Source organism: Metarhizium robertsii (genome assembly GCF_000187425.2).
Source record: "Metarhizium robertsii ARSEF 23 chromosome Unknown MAA_Scf_35, whole genome shotgun sequence".
Taxonomy (NCBI): Eukaryota; Fungi; Ascomycota; class Sordariomycetes; order Hypocreales; family Clavicipitaceae; genus Metarhizium; species Metarhizium robertsii.
The window spans coordinates 24,057-46,265 of NW_011942177.1; the positions used below are offsets into that span (position 1 = coordinate 24,057).

Here is a 22,209-nt window from a genome sequence, read left to right on the forward strand (position 1 = left end):
AGTGGGTCTCTGATGGACCAAGTCTGGTAGTTATAGACGTGCCTCTTTCGGCCTTCATGTTACCATGTCATGAATTTTGCTCTTCAAGTTGTGATAGACAAGACCTTGCCGCGCTTCCAAGCACATGTTAGCCTTTCCTGCTTGTAATAGCTTTCAAGAGCCGGCTAAAGCATCCCCAACTACTAAAGGTGTCCTGGATAATTACGCCGAAGCTACAAAGGCCTATTCCCGAGTCAACATTTAGGTTAGTAATGGCCAGCAAGTCGGCCTTGGAATCAGACGAACGAATTAGGTTGGGCGTTTGTATTCTGAACAGCGCCAATCACAATCTACCGCCGCACCTGCGCGATATATGTAGGCTGAAATGCCCATCTAGATTGCCCCGAGTGCCCGTGTCCAACTTTGCAGCCTATCGAGACGCGCCACGCTTGCTGCTTCCTTGAGCAGTATATTCCAACGCCACGATTGTTCCTTAGTGGAAGAAATCAGCATGGGAGCGAATGTGGCGGCTGAACCGCCATCAGCCCTGGCCGGGATGAGATCCCGTCGTGACAGGATCACAGGGCGCATATGGGCAACTCAACCTCAGCCGCACAGCGCCATGCCGTATAGTGGTACACCTTTAATTGTAAGCTAATTTTCACATCCTGGGTTAGGCTGACAGGGCTGCATGAGCATAACTCGCAAGCCCAAATGGTTCACGCGGTGAGGGAGAAGAGATTTTCGCAAGAGCACGGTGGCGGTGGGAAGCGGTACGAATTTAAAAGAGACCGGTTGTCCAGTTTGGGAAGCAAATCGTCACGTCACACTTGTTGGTTTTCCATTGCTCTCGGGAGAAATTTTGATCGGCTTGTCTTGTCATGGCCAGGATGCACCTCGGTATCATGAAGAGCCTGTTTGTCTTGGCAATGGTGTTGGCTATCAGCCAAGCACTTGATGTTTCCGAATCGGCAAACTCTCTCGGTTAGTCTTGGGCTCAATATCAGTCTTCTCCCTTTGGCAAATACACTAACCGCAGGTACAGCGGCGAGTTTCGACAACGCCATCGGCTCGAGTCGGTTCGACATGGTCGCTCGAGCACCCAAAGGTGGCAAAGGCGGCCACAGTGGCGGAGATGGTAGCAGCGGCAGCGGTTCGGGCTCTTCGTCTGGTTCGGGATCTGGTTCCAGCTCAGGCTCGGGGTCATGCAGCACCTCGTCCAGCTCTACTACCAACTGTCTGTCGTCCGAAAAGGTCTGCGGTGATGCTTGTATCCCCTCCTCTGCCACGTGCTGCACATATGGGAGCAGTTTGTACTCGTACTATTGCTTGTCCACGGAGCGCTGCGTGTCAACCTCGTCTAGCAGTTTGTACAAGTGCTGCCCGTCCACCAGTTCATCCTGCACATCAACTTCGCCAAGCGCCAACTATGCCACCGCCGGGACGTTGAGACGCGCAACAAAAACATGTGCCTCTGATGCTGCTCGTGCGGGGGTGAGTGCCTTTGCCATCTTTTTGATGAGCAGTGTCTTGACGGCTGGACTTGTCTTGGGGCGCATCTAGCAAGGTGGTTGAGGTGACGTTGAAGGGATGGCTGCGATGGATGACGACATATTGACGACGGTTGACTACGCACGGAGTAGGACAGGGACGGTGAATGTGAGAAAGAAGCTGGGGAATGGCCCGCTTGAAACTGGGGTTTGGGGAGGGAAGATGGTCGTCGGTTTGATGCTTTGAACTGAAACACCATGATTTGTATCCTGTTTCGTGTCACATAAATGAACTGTCGACGGTCGTCTAGTTACAAAAACAGAGGACCAGACATTTTACCGTTGGAAAATAGCCATTACAGTACGTACCGTGCCGACATTGTCTTTTAGATACTTGATTGTGTCTGGTGTTAGGGTTAGGGTTCAGACACCGCTGTCTTCGTTCTGCGTCATGCCGTGGCCGTGGTGAGAGTTACCCGCCAGGCGGGAGGCTGAGTTACGGAGCAGCTGAACTGCAGCTGAACTCGGATGAACACGTCCACACACACCAGCCTTCAAGTTCAAGGCCTCAATCAGGCCAGGATAAGTGGGGCGCACCCGTGACCAGGGTTCCAATGTTATTTGTCAACAGAAGGGTTGGCACATGTGTGAAAAAGCGGGAAACTTGGCATCTTCAGAGCCCTCACGCACGGCGTCACAAAATACCATGGTGAGACGACTTGTTTCCAACACCAGCTGCAGCACCAGGAGTTTGACGGGCCGCGTCACCGACTGTGTCTCGAGATGGGACGACTGGGGAGCCATGCGCGGCTCTGTTCATTGTACGAAATGGGGCATCTCGGGCTGCGTTTTCGACACGACGTCGGCATACCGCCAGTTTACCCTGGGCATGGGGTTTGACGACGACGATGAATGAAGCGGAAAAACCTCATGGTTGGCTATTTTTTTTTTTTACGCATATGCAAGTGCTATCAAGACGACCACGACGCAAGATGCGCTGTTTGTGCGGGTGTAGTCATGGATCGACTCTTTGCTGCCTGAGGAACGGAATTTCTCCATCAGCCAAGCGCGGCAATTTCGCGCCTCTTGCGCAAATGAAAGCCTATTTATTTATCAATCTGGCAACCCGAATGGCGCACGACTTGCCGTCCTCTCGTGACAGCAACCGCTACACGTCTCATGATTTCCCAGCAGAGAATGTGGATGAACCGGTTCACATCATGCCGGGCCAGGTCGGTCTTTGGCGGCAAACGCAAACCGTGGCAACTCCGCATGGCTTGCCAGAACAGCGGAGATAAGACCAACAACAACAGCCGCAAGGCCTGCGGTGTAACGTCCAAGCCAAATCTAGGTTCGCCATTCGCATTAGGCTTCTGGGCGTCCAAGCCTACGTGGCGCCGGGCCTCCGTCAACACGCTGCGGTGCTTGGTCGGGTGCACGGCAGGAGACTTTTCGGCAATGTGGTATCTCCAGGCATCCCAGCCGGACCTTGGGATGGGGGCCATCATGGCCATCTCTAGTACGTCCGGTTGCATCTCCACCAGAAAAACCCCGTTGTGCGCTCCAGAGACTTGGGCCATCGTGCTGCCTCGGCTGACCCGCGTTTCCGCGTCTGTGCAGTGGCGAGCGGCATAACCACCTCGCTTGCCCTCGAGACGGTTCTACTTCGCAAAGGTCGCGACGGCATGTCCTGGCCGGTTGCCGCGAAAACCGCCGCCGGCATGAGCATGATATCCATGATGACCATGGAGCTGGCAGAGAACGCCGTCGACTACCACCTCACCGGGGGCCAGGTTGCCGTCGACTCGCCCGCGTTTTGGGCCGCCGGGGCCGTGGCCATGGCCGCGGGATTTCTCGCGCCTCTGCCCTACAACTACCTCCGATTGAAGAAATACGGCAAGGCCTGCCACTGAGGCTTTTTGAGCTGGCCCTGTGCCATTGTCAGTCATGCCCGAGTGTGGCACCATTGCGGTGTAAACGGTGCCAAGGCTGCTTGTGCGAACATGTCATGGCGCCATTCAGTCACACGCATGGAATACAGGTTGACATGTGTGATGAACCTGGAGATTACGATAATAGATGAACTCTAATTTTTACTTTGGGTAGTCGGCGCCGAGGGCGGTAGATATACACCAAGGTTGTTGTGCTGCGTTACTAATATACTCTCATCGTACGTGTTGGCATATGTAGGCACGTTTCACATTCGTCGCAAATACCAAATTGGTCCCTTGTATGGCATGATTTGGAAACTGTACACCTTGCTCCTCTCCGTGCGACTTGTTTCGTACTGTGTCGCAGAAGCATACTGGAGAAGCTTGTTCGCAACGTCTTCTCTAACAACGTGGCTGTCCTGATCTCCCACAGTCAGTCAGACGACGTCTTGGGATGGAAGGGCCATTAAGTAGACTGCCATAGTCTTGCTGTCAGCATGAATAAAACAAGGTTAATTCATCCTTTTGCCAAAGGATGTGCACCGGGGTAGGCTGACACTCGGATGAAACGAAGGCAGCAAATTGTACATTGACCCCCTTGGCCACCCCCCCCCCGCCGCATAATTTTCTTCTTCTTCATGTTTTAAATAGACATCTGATAAAACCGCCTTCGTGGCAAAGTGTCGTTTTTTTGGCCTTGGCAACCGCGTTGGGCGATTTTGTGGTTTGCATCCATTTCAGTCACCACCAGCCAGGACTTGGCGATGCATTGCGATATTCACGACTCTAGTGTCAAGATTCGGCAGTTGCAAGTTTTTGATAAGAGGAGCTGCATATGGATTGGTAATGAGAACATCCAGCGTGCCATTCCGATGGGCTGCTTTAGTATATGCTGTTGGTACTCCACCATGCTCAGAGTTGATCCGGAACGAGTGTAACCTTTGATACATGTACTTGGAGAACACGTGCAGATAACTACTCGATATCGTCTTGTGAGCAAGTTTATGACGATTAGCTACCTGCTCTGCAACTCTGCTCTGCATGCTCGCATATGCACAAAGACCAAACGACGCCGATTCCGTGGTGTTGAAGAAGGCGCAAATCGTGAAATCTCGGGCCATCATGTGCGTGCAGAGACGCTCGTTTGGCCAGTGGGCATCGGCTAAGAGTTTTCCAAGACGGTGGCTAAACGACAAAGGTCAACTTGGCGTTTGCAGTTTAACCGCGCAGTGGACATGTCCATGACTGCATGTGACCTCGGAACTTGCGCGACTATCCAAGAGCAAACCCTGGGCGCAATTGCTGGGGACATCTAGCCAAGAAGCGGGGGATCTGGATTGAATCCAGATTCTTGCCCTTGTTGTTTCTGGGGTCGTGGAGAGGGCATATGTACGATACGATATTGTGCCCAAGATGGATGGAGGACTGGGGGACCAGGGGTTGGTGACATGTGTCGCAGCAGCGAAGCCCGCATGGGAGTTTCATCAACATCAATCAAACGAGACGGGTTATGCTGGAAACAACAGCCAAGTCGCCAGTGGCCGTCGACGCGGCTGCGACAAGGCCGGCATCCCCCACGCTGCGCACGCCGCCAAGGGCATCTGCATCCATCCATGTATGTGGACGGTCTTGACTCTTGGCAGCCCGGGTGGGATCGTCGAGGGAAAAGTTCTCGACGGCCCCCCTCGTAGCTCGACTCGGCCGGTTTCAGGCGCAATCGGAAGGTCGTGTGCCGCTCAGACGACGTAGTCAGGGAGCGCACGGTCGTGTCATGACCCCCAAGGCAACATCTCGACAACCATTTGTCACGAACGGGGTCTGACGTACGGGGGGGAGCCCAAGCGCCTCTGCGTACGGAGCATGTCCTTTTGCAATACTACCCGGTGACCGCCACCGGCGGTCCGTGGAATGGCACCATCTGCCCAATCGGCAATGGCAAAGTCTATCTGGCTGTCTAAATGGGTGGCGTCAGCCGTTGCCGCAGGCAAACCTCAGCTCAGGGTCCTGCTGGCCAGCATCATGGCACCCAGTGCGGTGTGGTGTAGTCTATGTAGTCAATCTGTTACGAACCCTATCAGCCATGCCTCATGCTAAAATTGGAATGCGAATTGTAGACGATGTGCGCATCAGATGGAGACTGATAAACACGTCGGGGCCGTGGGCCTCCACATGTGAACACACCGCATTTCCTTTTTAATACCGGCTGGTACTACGCCTTGGCGACGTTCCTTCATGTTCGTGCTCATAAATTGAGTAGCATTCGTCGTTTGCGTCGAGGTGGCTGGACCATCAACCCTCTGTATTTGTTTCTCCGTCTGTGAGGCGTCTACCTGAGATAATACGGCCGGCGGATAATACATCGTCTCCTCTTGCCGTCCGACCTCGCAGCCGAATCAGAAAAACACTGCATGGTATCCGCGTATACTGGTGATTCGCGCGTATCATGGACGAAGTGAAGCCTCAGTGCGGCAACAAGGGGGGAGGAGAAGAGACCGAATATGACCTGCCTCTTCATGTGGCTGGCCTCTGTATGTAATCGACTCGCTCGCATCCAAGCCCAGTCGTACAATGAATCAACTAACGTGGCCGTCTGCAGTCGTGGTTCTGTTCATGTCGTGTCTCGGTAATTCTCCCAGCCATCAATCCAGTGTCTTGCTGTATCTAACGCCGCCTCAGGATGCGGCTTCCCCGTGGCAGCCAAAAAAATCAAATGGCTCAAGATTCCCCCCAAGGTCTTTTTTGCCTGTAAACACTTCGGTACAGGTGTTCTTATAGCAACAGCCTTTGTTCATGTGAGAAAGACATTGACACGCGACTCAACCCAGCACACGGGCATGTTGCTAATAGTCAAGCCAGTTACTGCCCACGGCATTCATGAGCTTGGGCGACCCCTGTCTCCCCGACTTGTTCATCAAGGACTATCCTCCTCTGCCTGGCGTCATCATGATGGGCTCCCTGTTTGTTCTTTTTGTGATTGAAATGTGGCTCAATTCCAAGACGGGCGGACACTCGCACGGCGGCCCGACGGGGGCCGGCCTTTCCGACCATCAACACGGCGCCGGGCAGCCGCAGGCACTCTCGAGGGGACTGCAACACCCTCACCCGCCGGCGACGGTCCATGGCCAGGCCATTGTTCACCAGAACCCGGCCATGGCGTCGGACATGAAGTCGCCCTCGTCCGACTACGACAGGAACTCGTTTGGTGAAAAGTCGTTTGACGACCGGACTCTGCACAACTACTACGACTACAACGACAAAGGCAACAGGCTGTCGACAATGCCTGCCTGGTTCATTGCCTTTTACGAGCAGTATGTGCGACAGCACACGGAGATTATGGACGCGCTCCGATACCCCAAGGACGGGAGCAAAACTGTGGATGAGGAGAAGGCTCAAGTTACAGTTACGGAATATGCTGTTGAAGACGAGGAGCCCGTGGACCAAGCCCTGTTGAAGAAGATGTCGACCAACATCACCTTGCTCGAGGGCGGTATCTTGTTCCACTCTGTCTTCGTGGGCATGACCGTGTCCATCACAACAGAGGGGTTCATCATTCTCCTCGTCGCCATCTCGTTTCACCAGCTGTTTGAAGGTCTCGGACTGGGCTCCCGAATCGCAGCCGTGCCATATCCCAAAACCAGCTTCAGGCCATGGCTGTTGGTGTTGGCGTTTGGAACCACGGCGCCAATCGGACAAGCCATCGGTCTCCTGACACGAAACACCTACGACCCCGACAGTGCGTTTGGTTTGATTATCGTCGGCCTATTCAATGCAATGTATGCTCCTCGCTGGCGTGATTATTTTCTTCGTTGCATAGGCTAATCGGGCACAGTTCCTCCGGGTTGTTGATCTACGCTGCGCTCGTCGACTTGCTGGCCGAGGACTTCTTGTCCGAGGAGGCAAACCAGCTCATGGGCGGAAAGGACAAGGCCAAGGCGTTTGCTTGGGTTCTCCTGGGAGGTACGTGAACAGTGCGGGCTACCGGATACGTTGAGCAAGGCTAACTGGCGTGCGTTTCTGCAGCACTCGGCATGTCCATTGTGGGCGCTTTTGCCTAGGTTCATTGCTGCGAGTGGCTTGACGCGGACGCGATTCGCCGTGTGAAAGAGTTGACTGGACGAAAAAGAACAAAAAAAGCTCAAATGGTAACGAATTTGATGATCCGGAGGATGTACAAACGTGTGTGAGAACGCAGAGACTGACAAAGTTTTGGTTTGGAATTGGACGGCGCGATGCCGGCGGTGCGGGATCGGAGCACTCTGACGAGGTATTTTTTTCGGGTGTAACTAAGAGCACTTGAGCCCAGACGACTTTGCGCACGAGAATTGCTTTTGGTCTGGTGCTCAAGGGCGTCTGGTGGCTGCAAGTCGGCGTAAACTAGCTTTTCCCCGTCTGCTGACTCTTCCGAATACCCGAAGAGCTGAACCCGGGAGGACCAATCTCACCCCCGCCTATTTATAGGAAATTGCTTCGCTGTTTCTAGACTCCCTGGCAAGTCGTACATGAATCCGGACTTTCTTCCATCAGGCGAAGCCGCAAAAATCGATTCGGAAACAAGCACCAGACGTGACGGGTTGTCAAACAAACCATGGCACTCGCCGCCGCGCATCTCCGCGTGGCCAGGCCGACGGACAACATGGACGCGCTGCTGCCCTTTTACCGCGACGGGCTGGGCTTCGAGGTTCTGCTGCGCTTCCGGGACCACGAGGGCTTCGACGGGGTCGTGCTGGGACACGGAGGCGCCGCGTACCATCTCGAGTTTACGAGCAAGACGGGCCACGCGGCGGGGAGGGCCCCGACGCGGGACAACCTCCTCGTCTTTTACCTGCCTGACTCGGAGGCCCATGGCGCGGCGGTTTCGAGCATGGAGAGGAGCGGCTTCAGCCCTGTGGCCAGCTTCAACCCGTACTGGGACCGGTGCGGGACGACATTTGAAGACGCCGACGGCTACAGGGTCGTTTTGGCCCGTGTGGCGGCGCCTATTTAGCGATTTTTGCCGCTTCAAGCGGGCAAGTATTGGTAGACGGTACACGAAGACATAGATGCAGCATGATTACGATTCAAGAATGGACGCAAAGTTATATATGATTATCTCGCACATGAAGTGATTACCTGCGCCCGCGCAGAGATGCCGCGTTTAATTTAACCATCCACCCGTTCAATCTTGCCGCTCGTGACGTCGTAAATGTATCCCGAGATGGGTACGTCCAGCACCAGAGGACTCTTCCTGAGCACCTGGACATCATCCAAGACACTCTGCTTCACGTCGCCAAAGGGGAGGAAGGAGATGTGGTCCACGTCCTCGCCCAGGTCTCTCCGAACCTTGGCGCGCAACTGCTCGTCTGAAAAGGTGAGCATGCCGCAATCCGTCTATTTCACCGTCAGGAGTCGGAAGATGGACCGCGGGCGCTCAGGCTTACATGGTGGACAATGACGATTTCCCGCGTCCCCAGCAGCTGCTGGGAAATGACGACGGAACGGAGCGCGTCGACCGTCCGGCCGCCCGCGTTGCGGATGACGTGGGCGTCGCCTTCAGCGAGGCCGAGGGCTTTGGCGGGATCGAGTCGCGCGTCCATGCATGCGACGACGGCCACCTTGCTGTTGTTGGGGCACGGTCAGAAACAGGCCCCGTCTGTTGACTACTTGGACGTGAGGCAGGAAAAGGAGCTGCTTACCGGCCGGGCGGCAAGGGCAAGGTTCCCTTGTCAAAGGTTGCCGCGTACTGCTTGTTAGCGGCCTCGAATTCAGTACTGGCAGGCATGGTTTCAGATGATGGCTGTCAAGCGCATGTACATGGATTGTACCCGAATGTATTTCTTGTCGACTTGCATCAGGGTTCGTGCTTGCAACTTGGGGTTTATATATCTCATGACCGACCGCCCGTGCGATTTGATCTTCGGCGCGGGGTATACTTCAGTCGCCATCTCAAACGCTTCTGTCGCAATGCCATAGCCTTTGTCTTGGGACGGATACGTCGACCGCCGAGCCAATGGGAGCACGACCAAAACGCCCTCGTGTTGGATTGACATTTCTACCGCGCCCGCAGCTTCACCGTGTCGCCTTGGACGGAGTGCAGATTGGGACTGCGGGCAATGCTGGGACGAAAAGCCACCAGACGTTTTAGCTTCATGTCTGGTGCCGTATAGCGCCAAGTGCCATCTTTTTCTGGACTTGGAATTATTCCTGACGAGCAACTCCCGGCGTGCTTTAGACTATATGGTGCGTTTTCATGGCATATGTCTGAGACTTGGGCAACGCTGCCGAGGGCATCATTTAGATCCAAGGCCCTGTTCGCAGAGGCATGTCTTGTGCTTCGTATATTGTAAGAAGACATATGGTATCGAATCAGAAACGCTGTTTTATACAGTCCACCCCCTGAATTATTCTTCATGCGTCACCTGATAGGGTAGCTGGTAGTAGGGGGTAATGCATTAACTATGGCTTATATATTTTAGGAAATTAGGTGTTAAGAGAGGTTCTATAAAAAGCATTTTTCTAATTTATTATGAGCGCCCCTGCCAAGTCACGCATGTAGAATAATTCAAGGGTTGGACTGTATGTATCTATGCACCAGTTGACCCTTGTCAGCCCCGTGGTGGAACACGGGGTACGGCCGGGGCAGGGCTTGACAGGTCACAGTATTCAATGTTACTCGCATATTCCCCTGATCCTTGTCGTGGGCATCGGCTGGAAAGCGGGGTGATTCGAGATTCAGACCAGACATCTCAGGAGGCAGCAGTTTTGTACCGTGGTCAGTTTCGCTCATCGTCCAGTAACCATGTCGGAATCCGCCCGGTCCAGTCCGCCCGTCATGCACCAGCTTCAATCCATGTACCATGCCGCCATACAAGATTTGCCGCCGCATCTTTGCCAGATGTGCGCCGACATGACGGGCTCAGCGAGGGGTTTGTCCGCCTTGATTTCATCAGAAGGCTACCACCACAGCACAGTTCCGCATGTTCGACAAGCCGCTGAAGGAGGCTGCATGTTCTGCAGCGCAATATTGGACATGTTACTGACTGGCCACTTGTACAGCCGTACCGCGGGCCAGGCTGCAAAACGTCTAGAATTAGACGATACCGTCAGAGCATTCATGACCGGCAAAGTGAGTCAGAGGGCCCAATACGACAACCCCGGACTCAGGGCGCCAGTCATGCTGCTCGAGGCCATTGTTGTAAACTGGGTATACCAGGGACAAGTATGTGACTTTCATGTACTTCATAAAAAGGTTGGCTTTTACATGGACAGGCCTGTTGTGTTTGGAGCATTTACAAATGCTGCCGAGCCAGTACAGATCTGCCTGGTGGAAGCAGCGGGTACGTCTTCCAAGGCCCGTACCGACATCTATGCGCTTGCTGTTTGTTTGACACGATGTAGGTAACCCTGTGATTCTGTCCTTCAAACCTCAGCCTCTGTCCATATCTGCCGTCGGTGATGACCTGGCTGAGGGATATATGCGCTTGCGTAAAGAATGCGCAGCCGACCACGCTTCCACTTGCCCCCCGGATGTGGAACATGCCCTACCCCTTCGTGTTATTGACGTGGAATGTCCGGGGACGCCGATGAACATTGGCCTTGTTGTCAACAACGCCAGTGCTCCCCGGCGTGGACGGTACGCTGCGCTGAGTTATTGCTGGGGCGAACCGCCACACGTCTTCAAAACTACCACGTCTGTAATGCAACATGGTTTCCAACTGGATTGGTCTACCGCGCCTAGCACTATTGTAGATGCCATCACCATCACCCGGAGACTTGGGTTGCGATATCTTTGGGTGGATGCCGTATGCATCCTGCAAGACGACGAGGACGACAAGACGTCTCAAATCAAGGACATGGCGCGGATATACAAGAATTCCGCCGTTACAATTGTTGCTGCGAGCGCATCCAGCGTCAATCAAGGATTCAAGGACAAGTCAGTCAAAAGTATCGCCTTTCCAGTAAATGCCATTGACGCTACTCGCCACAATGGGCTGCGCGTTGGAACACTCTGGGTCCACGCAAACACCCCAGACGAGCCTGAAGAAGCCATTGATTCCCGGGGCTGGACGCTTCAAGAATCCCTCCTCTCGCCGCGGATTTTATACTTTGGCTCCAAGGACATCATATGGAAGTGCCAGGCAAAGCCGTTCCAGCCCGTCGTCGGGTGGCATAACCTCTACAAGGCCGAGGGCATGAAGCGGCTGCCTTCGACGATATTTGGCCTTGCGCTGCCCAGCACCCAGTCCCCGTTGGGCCACTGGCCGCACATCATGTCCGAGTATTCCAGGCGCAAACTAAGTTTGGACGTGGACAACTTCCGTGCCATAGGCGGCATCGCAGAGGAGCTTCAGAAGGCATCGGGCGATACATATATTGCCGGGCTGTGGAAGAATGACATGGCCAAGAGTCTCGCGTGGTTCCGGACGGATAGAATTGTGCCAAAACCCGCAAATGATGCCCCTTTGAAACGGCCGACATGGTCTTGGCTCACTACTCTGTTCCCGGTTGGACAGATTGGCATCGAAGCAGATGCGAGCGGCGACGAGACAGTCCAAGTCTTAAGCTGGTCTGTAGAATTGGCGGATAAGACTGCCCCATTTGGCCATGTCATTGGGGGAGCTCTAGAACTGTCTGGCCAAGTGATCCGGGCATCAGATATACCGCTGGCCGTGATTTCTTCCATGACGGTGATGCTGGACGCCGGGGTACGCGACGAAGATGATGAGCAGGCGGGCAGGTTCGTAGGCGACGAGTACTACTATATGCTCCTGGGGAGTTGTGGGGAGGGCAAGGACAGAATCATTATGCTGCTGCGGGAACTAGAAGATGGGACTGTGGTGAGATGTGGCATTGCGCATTTGACTGCGAATACGGCGCTAGCTATATGGGAGACGGGCAAGGTTCGGAGGACAAAGGTCACTCTGATGTAGATGTGAAACAGGCAAGTCCGAGTGACCCAATCTCTGACATTATCCCAGTAGTCAAGTCCTGCACGGGAGGCAACCTGGATTTTGCCTCTCTGCCCATCTAGACTCGGGCACTCGCGTTTAAACACTGTAGTGGTCGCACACTGCTATTACTCCGGCTTTTCATGAGGGTGATTCTAGCTTCATCCTCGGATGCAGGCACATGATCCTAAATGTTCAGCAAGGAAACATTAAATGACATTAGACAAACGTAGAAACTAAATATATATAGATGGCGGCCCTTGGTACCACCGGATTCCTTCACGGTCCCACGCGTCGGGCCGACTTGGGCCGCGGCATGCAATTCTCCAACATCATGCGTTCTGGTTTGAGAGATCAACACTAGTTCCACCATGTGAAATTGAGAGCATTGAGATTTTTCATGACATGCCACTACTGTAGGCCACTCTGCGTGCGCGGACTGGATTCACCCATGAGACTGAGCGTACCTAACCTGCGGTCGCATGGGTTAGATTTTCCAGTTTTGCTTCACACTTTGGACGGTGTTCTTCCAACTGCGTGGGTAGCACTTGAGTTCCAATAGCCGTTGGGATTGTCAACATATTCTACCGAGCCTTGATTACAATCTCCGTTGCCATCTGGTCTTTTGCGTTGCAACTGGTTAACTTCGTCATTCGCTGTTTTTGATGCCCTTGACAATTCTGAACGAAAAGTCTATCCTAGCTAAAGATGCAGCATACTACTATTTGAGGGTTTATTCGCCTGTTTCTGATGTAAAGCCTACAATACAAGCAAGTCAACCTGCGGGTCCTGCTGAGAGCTTAGACATATATCAACTAGGTAGGCTGTTGGCGAACGGGGCCTTCCAACTTATAATAGTTTGTCATCGTTGAGGATGTCGACCCTCCTCTACCTGTTGGCACCGAGAGTCGAAGCTTGCACCACAACTTATTTCTCATCAGTGTTTCGTCAATGGCTTACGCTTTTCGCTGCCCGTTGTGTCTTGTGAAAGCTCTTAAGAAGTCCAAAGACTTTGAGTGATAGGTCTTGTCACAGGGAAATGGCCCAATATCAAAGACTGTTATTAGATGAATTGAGCTATTTGCCCCAAGCCTTGTTCAACCCTTGTTACAGGTCTGGCCGGAGATTGGACTTGCAGGCCAAGTAAGGTGATGGAGCCACCACATTCGAAATGATCGGTTTCCTGAGGGAGGCGTGCATGATTATTGTAAATCCTGAGGCCTATCGAAGTTGATATGACTGATTGACAGAAAACAATTAACCGTTCTAAAGTTTGCGCTTCGAACTACGCTTACGAGCTTCGTCTGACTAGGGAAAGGGGAAAACAGGAACCTTGAAAAAGGAATCGCTGCAATTTGGTCAGGGAACAAAATAAAATGGAGTAAAATAGAACGAACCTGCTATCCTGAAGATGAGCTCAAGCGGAATGCCAAGCAACAGAGGCAGCGGCGAGACCAATTATACTGCTAATTTTGTTCAAATCAGCAGCAGAATTGGGGTCAGTCGTATCGTTCGTATAAGACTCGGAATATAAGAGTAAATATACTACATCTAGAGTGAAAAAATGGAGGGGGGATACTAGTGTTGATCTAAGTGTGCCAGGGAGGAGACGACCCAGTCAACCCTAAACCTAGACTAGCCAATTTGCTCTCATTTAGTCCAGTAGGTTGAACAATACCCCAGCTGGGGGTCCAAATAATACCGTGAGAACTTATTGATCCAAAAGCCACCATAGGAACCTAAAACGGTAGCTCTAGAGGTATTACCAGAGGCAAACTCGGTAGTATTGTTAGTTTTCTAACCAAGCCTCGGGTAAATTGGAATAATACTTGCTACATGCCAGTTAACAGTTGGACGAGGCCGCCATACGCGAGCGCTAGGGAGACAACTATCTCGGGCCCCTGGCATTTTTGCTGTGAAGGTTGGACATAAAGAAGACGAGAACTGTCAATACAAAGGCGCACAGACCGACTGAAGTTGGATTGCCGAATTTTCGGTGCTAGCCCTCACCGACTCGGCTTGTTGTATATATAGAGCTCTTTGGTCAACTAGGCCTTGAGAAAAATCGAGGACCTTTACTATCAAAGACTGCTATTAAATGAATTGATTCATGATGCTCCAAGTATTTAGCCCTTACCACATTTGGTGTTTAGCAACTAGCTTGCCCTAGTCAAAATAGTTTCCAGTATTGGTACACAGCCTGAAAGACAACGGCGTATGACAAGCACTGAGAGCTTAAAGAGTGCTTGTGAATAGTTTTATATTCAGCTAATAATTGCCCTTGTGTTTTTCAGGCCCTTGCTTTCTCTTAAATGAGGCCCTGATCTTTGACCCGTATATAGTTATCTGGATGTAAATTGGAGGCTCGTTTATAGGTGCTGTCAAGTATAATATAAATATAGCATTGGACGTGACGTCATTCGCACAGCCACACAGTATGACTCGGTATTAGCGCTGGTCTTGATCCATGCGCTACCAGCAGCGACTAGGTGCATGAGCCACGATACATGATAAGTGGCTTGCCCCAGGTGCCACTTTTGATTAACATTAAATCATTGATATTTGCCGACGGGTAGGGCCCGCCCAAGCAAGTTGAAACAGACGCGCTGGCTGCCATCAATGTTTCACCTTTTCTTTACTTGACTCATCTTCCAAAGCCGTCTCTCTATTTAGTCGGGCGTGCTCCTACCACCAAAGCCGTCCAAATCACTTGTCAGTCAACCGTTGAAATTTGGACGCAGCCAGATACACAAACATGCAGGAATCCCTCTTGTCCATTCTGTGCAGCGAAACCTGGCACTGGGACTCTGAGGACGCCAGCCAAATTAGCTTTAATGAAAACGGGACAGGCAAGGTAAATCCGACACACACACATACACGTATACACATATCATATAATCCTTGTTAACCATTTGCACAGCTAATATGTCGCGCCGAGCTCAATGTCTGGATTGCCGCTGAATTTGACTGGCAACCACATGACAAACAAGCACTCAGCCAAATGGTTGACCTCGCCAAGCGCGACGGCTCGCCAATCGACTTTCAGACAAAAGTCAACATGACACTGACCAAGCGCCGCATTCCGAGTCTCGGGAACGCAGACATGAGCAAGTATAACATAAACGAGTCGCTGCTGGCACAAGCTGCCTTTGAGCCAAAGACGTACACGATTACTCTTGACCAAGGAACCTTTTTCAGCCCCTACGACGCCCAGTTTCCCGGGGCGCAGACGGAATTCACGCCCCTGTTCCGGCTTCGCTTGACATTTGACACGTCGCCGTTCCCGCCGCGATGCGAGTGGCAGGAGCCGCGGGGGGCGCCGGATGCGCTCAAGTTTTGGGAGTGGAAGCAATTTTGTGGGCGAGAAATTGGCAAGCAGCAGTAGTCTTTATATGTATCCGTGAAATGAAGAAACTGTTGATTTTCCTGGTTTACTTGACATGTGTTCCCCTTTCGTGGTTTCTCCCTCGCTCCATCGCCATAGCTCTTGTCACGATCCAATCTGAAACTTGTGCAGCACGGGAGTACTGTTGACACCTCTACGCCATGCACTTCTTCTTAAACTCCAACAGGTAGGTGTCTTTGAAAAAGCCCTAAGATTCATGTTAGCGGTGCCATCCTAAGCTCTTTGCATCGGGCACACGTACAGAGGGATCGCTATCCGGCTTGGCACAGCAAGCTTCTCTATTCGCGTCATTCTTGCACTTGGCCTGTTGCGCGTAAAATTAGTCACGGTCTTTAGTATCTGCAAAGGTAAAAGTCCCGATTACATACGGCTTGAATGCAGCCCTAGAGAAAAAGACGTTAGTAAATGTAAACCCGCAGAATGGGCACAAAGGGGTTGAAAACGTACACCAGCCTGCCATGAGCGATACTGGCACATGTACTTGTTTATACCAGTGCAGTCGAACGGGTTGAGCTTATCGCACGACAGCTCCTTGAACACGGGCTCATCCGTCTTTTGAAGCGTGTACTGCGGCACGGCGGCCCTCATGTAGCCCGTGTAGAAAACGCCGGCCTATGATTTTTTTTCGAATAAGCAACGTTGCCAATAGTAGCACTCGTTAAGATAAGAGGACTCACTCCAAAGGGAAGAACATCTCTGTCATCCGCGCACTTCTTGGCCTCTGCGCCGGTTTTGCCTTGACACTCGGGCGCCTATGACGGGCCGTGTTAGCACTGATTCGCCACGAGTCCATCGACGTGCAACATTGTCAAACCTTTTTGCATCCCTACAAATAGTCATGTTAGTTTTTCCGTAATGGCCAGCTTTGATATTGGTTTTGGGGGGGTCACGAGCACGTACAGCGTATTCCCAGGAGCGGAGCGTGCAGCCCTTGCGATCCAAGCCACGGCAGTCGATGCGGTTGTCATTCTTGAGCACCTCGGTGCAATTAATCTTCTTGACCTCTGGCTTGGGCGGTGCGGCTGGCTTGTTGACAACGTTGTTGTGGACGTTGTGGCAATTCCGGAGGTACAAGACAAAGTCCTTGGTTCCCTAGTATGAACAAGTTAGAAACCCACAGTCATGCATTTCGGTCCAGTTTTCAACGCACCATTTCGGGGGAGTCGCCGTTGCAGAGAACTTCATTGTCCTGGGTATTTTCTGCGCGGGCAAGGCCGGCTCCGAGGAGCAGCAGGCCAGAGAATAGAAATGATGGGATGTGCATGGTTGCTCTGTAGAGATGTGTGTGTTTGCTAGATTTTCTAAACAATAGTACACCAGTAGAGGCTTGGGAGGAAAATGAGTGAGATGGCTGCAGGACAAGGGCTGTATATGTAAGACGGACTGCACTCTTCAATCAACAACGCCGAGTACGTCTCCAAAGGCAAAAACTCGACTTGTAACTTGAAATACAAATTGTTGGCTTGAGAAAAGTGAGAGTCGCATAAGAACAAGTCATGGCAGCATTAACAACAGGGGTTGAGCCTCCTAGAGCCATTTCGTGCCGTTGAATTATCAAAAAGCTAGAAGCTACTTAATTAGCGCAACGCGGGATTCACAAGCCGACTGTTCGTCATGCGAGGACCTGAATGAGCCACACGTGGTGGCAGTGATGCCATTGCAGACGCACAGGCATGACGGACATGATGAGACTCGCAAGGCGCAGACTTTGCCGAGGTGTTGAGACTGTTTCATCATCATTCCCGCGGCATGATTTTATGAAGGCGGCATAATGCCATCAGGAGCATGAGGCTAGTTCGTGCGGATAATAACAAGTCCCTTGTTACAGGGTGCGGCATAAATTCTGTTATTATTTCCCCGAAGCCATATATCTGACGTCTCCGCGAGTAACAAGAATCCCCAACTTTGCAAAGCATGACCAATGAAAATCCCGCATTGCAAACATGTTGGGGAATTTATGCCGGCGAAACCAGGTCGCTTATCTGGTTTCAGACAACTGCCGGAGTCCAGGGGCGGTTCGTATTGTCATGAGTCGTGAGATGAGCATCATTGCTCATGCAAACCTTTGCAATGCTGCCATTGCACGTTAATGCGAAAACGCCTTGGTAGTGACATTTCAACGGTCTGAAATGACTACATGTGGTATTCATATAAGTAGACTGCTGCGTGCTCTGTATTTCTACCAGGTCAATAGAGTACAGTACAGTCATTCCGGCGAGGAACGGTATTTTCTCTTTCCCTTCTTTCACGGTCATTTTCCAAGTTTATCAACATGTTTTTGCCAAAGCTCGCCCTCGTAGCCTCTGTTCTCGTGTCCAGCATCGTGGCTTCGCCCTACAAGACACATTCTGTAGAAAAACGAGGTCAGAATGTCATCATCGGGTACAGAACTGTAGCAGAGGTGCGTCAACCCATGGTTCATGTCGTCGCTGGACATTGACTACCATGCAATTTTTACATGGTTTACTAACGATGCTCGCCAGGCGCAAGCAAGAGAGTACATTGCAGCAAAGACGCTCACATTGACCAAGCCTCCCGTGGGCATACAAATCGGCACGGGCGTGTACACGTCTCCGGCGCCGGGGGAATGGCCCGGCGGTCCTACTTCTTGGTTCGTAGTCGTGCCGGGACAAACATCAATGACGGGACTAACATGCAACGGCTGACAGGTACTGCGCCATCCTCGCCGATGCAGAGGCTCTCGCCAACACGGCCAAGGCGTGGGTGCCAAGCACGTACTGGTTCAAGGGCGACGGCGAAATTGACAGCTTCATCAAGGCGCAAGGCTTGGACCCGCTCAAGACGATGCGCATGTCCCTGATTGACGGACTTGCGAGCCGACAGCAGATGGTCATCCCGACAGGGCTCCTGAACCACAAGGGCGGTGGTCTGAGCCTCTCGGTGCTGTGCAAGCAGAACGTGGCCGAGCTGCCCAGCGCGCGAGTCGACTATGAGAGCGAACACTTCAAGAAGAATGCCAAGGGCGAGGTGCAGAAACCCGTCAACCCGTGCAAGCGGGCCGGGGCCGGGGACTGTGTCGAAGAAGCTGCCGAGGAAGGCGCGGCCGAGGAAGGCGCTTCTGAGGGTGCTGAGGAAGGCGCGGCCGAGGGCGCCACGGAAGGTGCCGTCGAGGGCGCTGCCGGAAACTTGATTCGCGACGCCGACCTGCAGGCCGCGCTCAAGGCAGGCCAGGTGGGCGAGTACCGGTTCTTTGCTGCCGGTCTCGAAAGTGCCGGGGGTGCCGCGATCGAGGGCGCGGCGCTAGATACTGTGATTGCGGAGGCCGACGCGGCAGCCGTCAGTGTAGCGGCCGAAGACACCGCCGCGGAGGCCGTGCTTGCTGAGGCTGGCGAAACGAGTATCATTGGCGAGTTGCTTGAGGTTGTCGTCGAGGTGGCCGAGGTGTGAGCGTGTAACTAGTAGTGTGGTGCTATAAACTAGATGGTAGATAGGCTTTAGTTAGGAATTGGAATTATGTGGATGCCGTCTACTTGTCTTGTTTACTTGCTTAAGCTATAGCAATGTGAGAATTTTATAAAAAATTAGTACTCGTATTATTATCTCAGCCAAAAGGCCGTTATCTAGCTGAAATCAAAGTATACATCCAAGTCCTTTTAAACCCCTCATGGTTTCAAGCGCCAGAGACCGACCTTGATGCCTGTGGAGGCGGCTATTAAAGTTTCGGTAAAGGTTCAGGCGCTCCCATTGCAATTACAAGCACGTTATAGGAGACGGGCCGTAAACTCGAGGTTTATGACCGCGCCTATGGAAACAAAAATCCCAAGGCCCCCTTGACTACGTTGTTGATATCAATCCCACCCAGCATACTACCAAGTAAGCCCGCACCCTGACCAGCAGCCTGATTCATATCAACTCTGCCAACCATGTTGCCTAGCGCAGAGAGGCCGTTTTGAGCAACCTTGTTGAGGTCTACTCTGCCGAGGAGATTGCTTGCGACACTGACGCCCATTTTGGCAGCAGTACGGAGGATAGGCTATTCGTCACGTCAGTAGCCCGATTTGCGAGTGCCTCCATGTGGTGTGACAACTTACTCCGTTGAAAAACCCTGCCCAGCTCCATGTCTCTCGTCTGGTGATTTTCGCAGTCCCAGCGTGAAATAGCTTCTGGGCAAGTTTATTGAAATCTTCGGCCTCGATGCGTTCCCGAAGGACTTGAAATCCTTGCGTTTTCAAGTCATTCAGATCAACCTCTGCGGTTGTGCTGTTGAGCTTTTTGAGGCCATCGTTGAGTGCCTTGTTGAGGTCCACGTCCCCCTTGAGATGGTGTAAGCTACATGATGAATTTGTAAATATGTGACAGGGCAGATGATTACGTACAGAGTTTAGTTGGTCTCGCAGATTGATGGCTAGTTCTCGAACAGCGACAGATCGCTTGGGTTTCGATTCGTGCTTCTCGTTGAGAAGCTCGTGGAGAAGGTCGGCTCCTCGCTCGGTCAATATGCCAAGATTGAAGATGTTCTAAGCTGAATCAGCTGAGAGCCAAGTAATTTTTCCAGATTGGTACACGTACTGCAAAGGAGGTGTCAACCACCTCTGTGCTTGTAGGAGCAGCGACAGATGTTACGGCACTGGTGGCGGTCGTTGGTGTCGCCGGCCGGGCTGAAGCCCATGGCACCGCCAAGATGAAGATGGCGGAGGAAAATGTCAACTTCATTATATCTCTTGTAAAAGATTGTTTTTGTGAATAAAAGAGTGTATGAAACCGAAGGAATTAGTCGATTATAATAATTCTTGATGAAGAAAAAAAGAAAGAGTGACCGTCAAGGAACGAATGGTGAAAAAAGAATGTAAGGTGGTAAACGAGAGACTGGTTGTCGTTGAACTAAAGTCAAGCGAATGACAACATATTTCAAGTCGGGAATCTCACGATATATATTCCACCTTGGCCCAAGAAATCAGACATCTTCACTTGGCCGATATATTCCATACCCTGTATTGAGATCGACACCTACCGCCTTCCAGCAAGGTTCATTACCACTTGCACGGACGACGCTGTTGTATTGTAAAAGAAAACGGTGACCAGTCAGCAGAGCCGCAAATTCTGCCATTTGGTGATGCCACCTGCGATCGCTCAACAAAATGAGAGCATGCTGCGTCGTAGAGCATGATTGGCCGACGATGTAGTTGCCGACGTCAAAGCGCGGAACGGAAGACAGCAATGGGCTGATTCGCACAAACATCACATGCACGGCTGGGGTTAGAGCCATGTGGGAAAGGGTCTAGGCTGGGTTTACGGGGCGGCAGATAAGAATAAATGGGCTGGGATGCGGATATAAACAATACAGCGCAGCTATAGGTATCCATAACGGTTAAATTGTGACAAGGCTGGAGCATCACCATGAACGCTTATCGTAGCACGGAGCCCTGCAACTCCATGTCGGTGCGCTGCCGACAGGTCCAACTGCCATGGCCATCATTTCCTAAATGAGGTCTAAAGTGAAGCAAATGAGCGCAAAACTCCAAGTCGCCTGTCACCAGATCCTGAAACCAGCGTTTGTGGAATGTCCATGGGTCCGGTACATGTAGACTCTTGGCGTAACCTGAATATGCCACGAAGCCCTTCACCGACCATGGCTGCTCGCAACGCTCAACTTTGCAGTCGGAACATGTTCCGACCAGAATGAGTGTCATGATATGCACCAAATACCAGGTTAGTTATATTAAACGTTGGTAACCATAGGCTTGCATGTCATAGGATGGGCTTCTACTTCATTGTCTAGATCAACGCCAAATGCGCATCACCGTTTGAGATTTGTTGCTCTCAGATGCCTATATCAATTGACCTTTACTGTGTAGTGCAAAGTCATTAGTGCGTTAGGGGGCTGGTACATCAGTTTCATAAGTTGTTGATAACAAGGCAATTTTTTCTTGATACGTTGGCATAGCATTAGGGGACACAGCACTTCATACGCTCAACCTATTCGATGATAAACAGCACCATGTTTGATAGCCACATGACTGGAAGCAAGCGCTAACTAATCAAGACAATAATGGTTGATGCTACCAACTATAGGACTTGTAACTATTGCAGCCGTTGGCTAGTGTGGGCGGGAGATGCTTCACCATGCGATGGTTCTCGGCCAACCAGCCGCGCAGTATATAACCGTAGTCGCCGACTACGCGTCCTCTTATTCCTCCATAGCGTCTGTCCCTAGTTTGGGCCCAAATTCAGCAAAATTTGGAGACAACTCTTCAAATGAAATAGCCCCCTCGGCGACAAACCTCTGGCGGATTGTATGCCCATCTTCCACGCAGAATCTTCCTCTCGGGCCGTTAAAGCATGACTCGCACATGTTGAAGCAAGTCTCTGTTGATCCGCAGTCATCGGAGCATACACAACAATCTGGAGATGGAGCTTAGAATACGCACAGATGGAGTCGGCTAGAAGTGTACAACTTACGGTAAAACTTGGCCTGCGTTAATAATATACAGCATATTAAAAGTATATATGCCTAACTT

The 22,209-nt window shown here is 51.9% G+C and overlaps 11 protein-coding genes across 11 annotated transcripts; 8 read left to right on the top strand and 3 right to left on the bottom strand.

Annotated features, from left to right (window-relative positions):
- Positions 1 to 869: 869 nt before the first annotated feature.
- MAA_11808 (uncharacterized protein) lies at positions 870 to 1,542 on the top strand (the record flags this gene model as incomplete). The annotated part of the gene is made up of 2 exons (XM_011412996.1): positions 870 to 963; positions 1,019 to 1,542. The coding sequence occupies 2 exons, from the start codon at positions 870 to 872 to the stop codon at positions 1,540 to 1,542; spliced, it is 618 nt and encodes a 205-aa protein (XP_011411298.1).
- A 1,124-nt stretch (positions 1,543 to 2,666) lies between these two features.
- On the top strand, positions 2,667 to 3,382 carry MAA_10386 (uncharacterized protein; the record flags this gene model as incomplete). Its single annotated transcript, XM_007828384.1, has 2 exons — positions 2,667 to 2,988; positions 3,090 to 3,382. The coding sequence occupies 2 exons, from the start codon at positions 2,667 to 2,669 to the stop codon at positions 3,380 to 3,382; spliced, it is 615 nt and encodes a 204-aa protein (XP_007826575.1).
- Positions 3,383 to 4,813: 1,431 nt separating this feature from the next.
- MAA_11809 (Ribonuclease H-like protein) lies at positions 4,814 to 5,149 on the top strand (the record flags this gene model as incomplete). Its single annotated transcript, XM_011412997.1, has 1 exon — positions 4,814 to 5,149. One exon carries the CDS (start codon positions 4,814 to 4,816, stop codon positions 5,147 to 5,149), a length of 336 nt encoding a protein of 111 aa, XP_011411299.1.
- Positions 5,150 to 6,274: 1,125 nt separating this feature from the next.
- On the top strand, positions 6,275 to 7,455 carry MAA_10387 (ZIP Zinc transporter; the record flags this gene model as incomplete). The annotated part of the gene is made up of 3 exons (XM_007828385.2): positions 6,275 to 7,173; positions 7,230 to 7,357; positions 7,421 to 7,455. 3 exons carry the CDS (start codon positions 6,275 to 6,277, stop codon positions 7,453 to 7,455), a joined length of 1,062 nt encoding a protein of 353 aa, XP_007826576.2.
- Positions 7,456 to 7,985: 530 nt separating this feature from the next.
- MAA_10388 (Glyoxalase/bleomycin resistance protein/dioxygenase) lies at positions 7,986 to 8,384 on the top strand (the record flags this gene model as incomplete). The annotated part of the gene is made up of 1 exon (XM_007828386.1): positions 7,986 to 8,384. One exon carries the CDS (start codon positions 7,986 to 7,988, stop codon positions 8,382 to 8,384), a length of 399 nt encoding a protein of 132 aa, XP_007826577.1.
- A 155-nt stretch (positions 8,385 to 8,539) lies between these two features.
- On the bottom strand, positions 8,540 to 9,158 carry MAA_10389 (carbonic anhydrase; the record flags this gene model as incomplete). Its single annotated transcript, XM_007828387.1, has 3 exons — positions 8,540 to 8,767; positions 8,818 to 8,995; positions 9,073 to 9,158. 3 exons carry the CDS (start codon positions 9,156 to 9,158, stop codon positions 8,540 to 8,542), a joined length of 492 nt encoding a protein of 163 aa, XP_007826578.1.
- Positions 9,159 to 10,175: 1,017 nt separating this feature from the next.
- Positions 10,176 to 12,306, top strand: MAA_10390 (heterokaryon incompatibility protein; the record flags this gene model as incomplete). Its single annotated transcript, XM_007828388.1, has 2 exons — positions 10,176 to 10,713; positions 10,775 to 12,306. 2 exons carry the CDS (start codon positions 10,176 to 10,178, stop codon positions 12,304 to 12,306), a joined length of 2,070 nt encoding a protein of 689 aa, XP_007826579.1.
- A 2,773-nt stretch (positions 12,307 to 15,079) lies between these two features.
- On the top strand, positions 15,080 to 15,709 carry MAA_10391 (epoxide hydrolase; the record flags this gene model as incomplete). Its single annotated transcript, XM_007828389.1, has 2 exons — positions 15,080 to 15,178; positions 15,245 to 15,709. 2 exons carry the CDS (start codon positions 15,080 to 15,082, stop codon positions 15,707 to 15,709), a joined length of 564 nt encoding a protein of 187 aa, XP_007826580.1.
- Positions 15,710 to 15,863: 154 nt separating this feature from the next.
- MAA_10392 (uncharacterized protein) lies at positions 15,864 to 16,994 on the bottom strand (the record flags this gene model as incomplete). The annotated part of the gene is made up of 6 exons (XM_007828390.1): positions 15,864 to 15,917; positions 15,972 to 16,034; positions 16,178 to 16,342; positions 16,408 to 16,482; positions 16,631 to 16,822; positions 16,881 to 16,994. The coding sequence occupies 6 exons, from the start codon at positions 16,992 to 16,994 to the stop codon at positions 15,864 to 15,866; spliced, it is 663 nt and encodes a 220-aa protein (XP_007826581.1).
- A 1,008-nt stretch (positions 16,995 to 18,002) lies between these two features.
- On the top strand, positions 18,003 to 19,138 carry MAA_10393 (uncharacterized protein; the record flags this gene model as incomplete). Its single annotated transcript, XM_007828391.1, has 3 exons — positions 18,003 to 18,131; positions 18,214 to 18,341; positions 18,400 to 19,138. 3 exons carry the CDS (start codon positions 18,003 to 18,005, stop codon positions 19,136 to 19,138), a joined length of 996 nt encoding a protein of 331 aa, XP_007826582.1.
- A 355-nt stretch (positions 19,139 to 19,493) lies between these two features.
- MAA_10394 (uncharacterized protein) lies at positions 19,494 to 20,404 on the bottom strand (the record flags this gene model as incomplete). The annotated part of the gene is made up of 4 exons (XM_007828392.1): positions 19,494 to 19,724; positions 19,783 to 20,004; positions 20,068 to 20,208; positions 20,261 to 20,404. The coding sequence occupies 4 exons, from the start codon at positions 20,402 to 20,404 to the stop codon at positions 19,494 to 19,496; spliced, it is 738 nt and encodes a 245-aa protein (XP_007826583.1).
- Between the last annotated feature and the right edge of the window lie 1,805 nt (positions 20,405 to 22,209).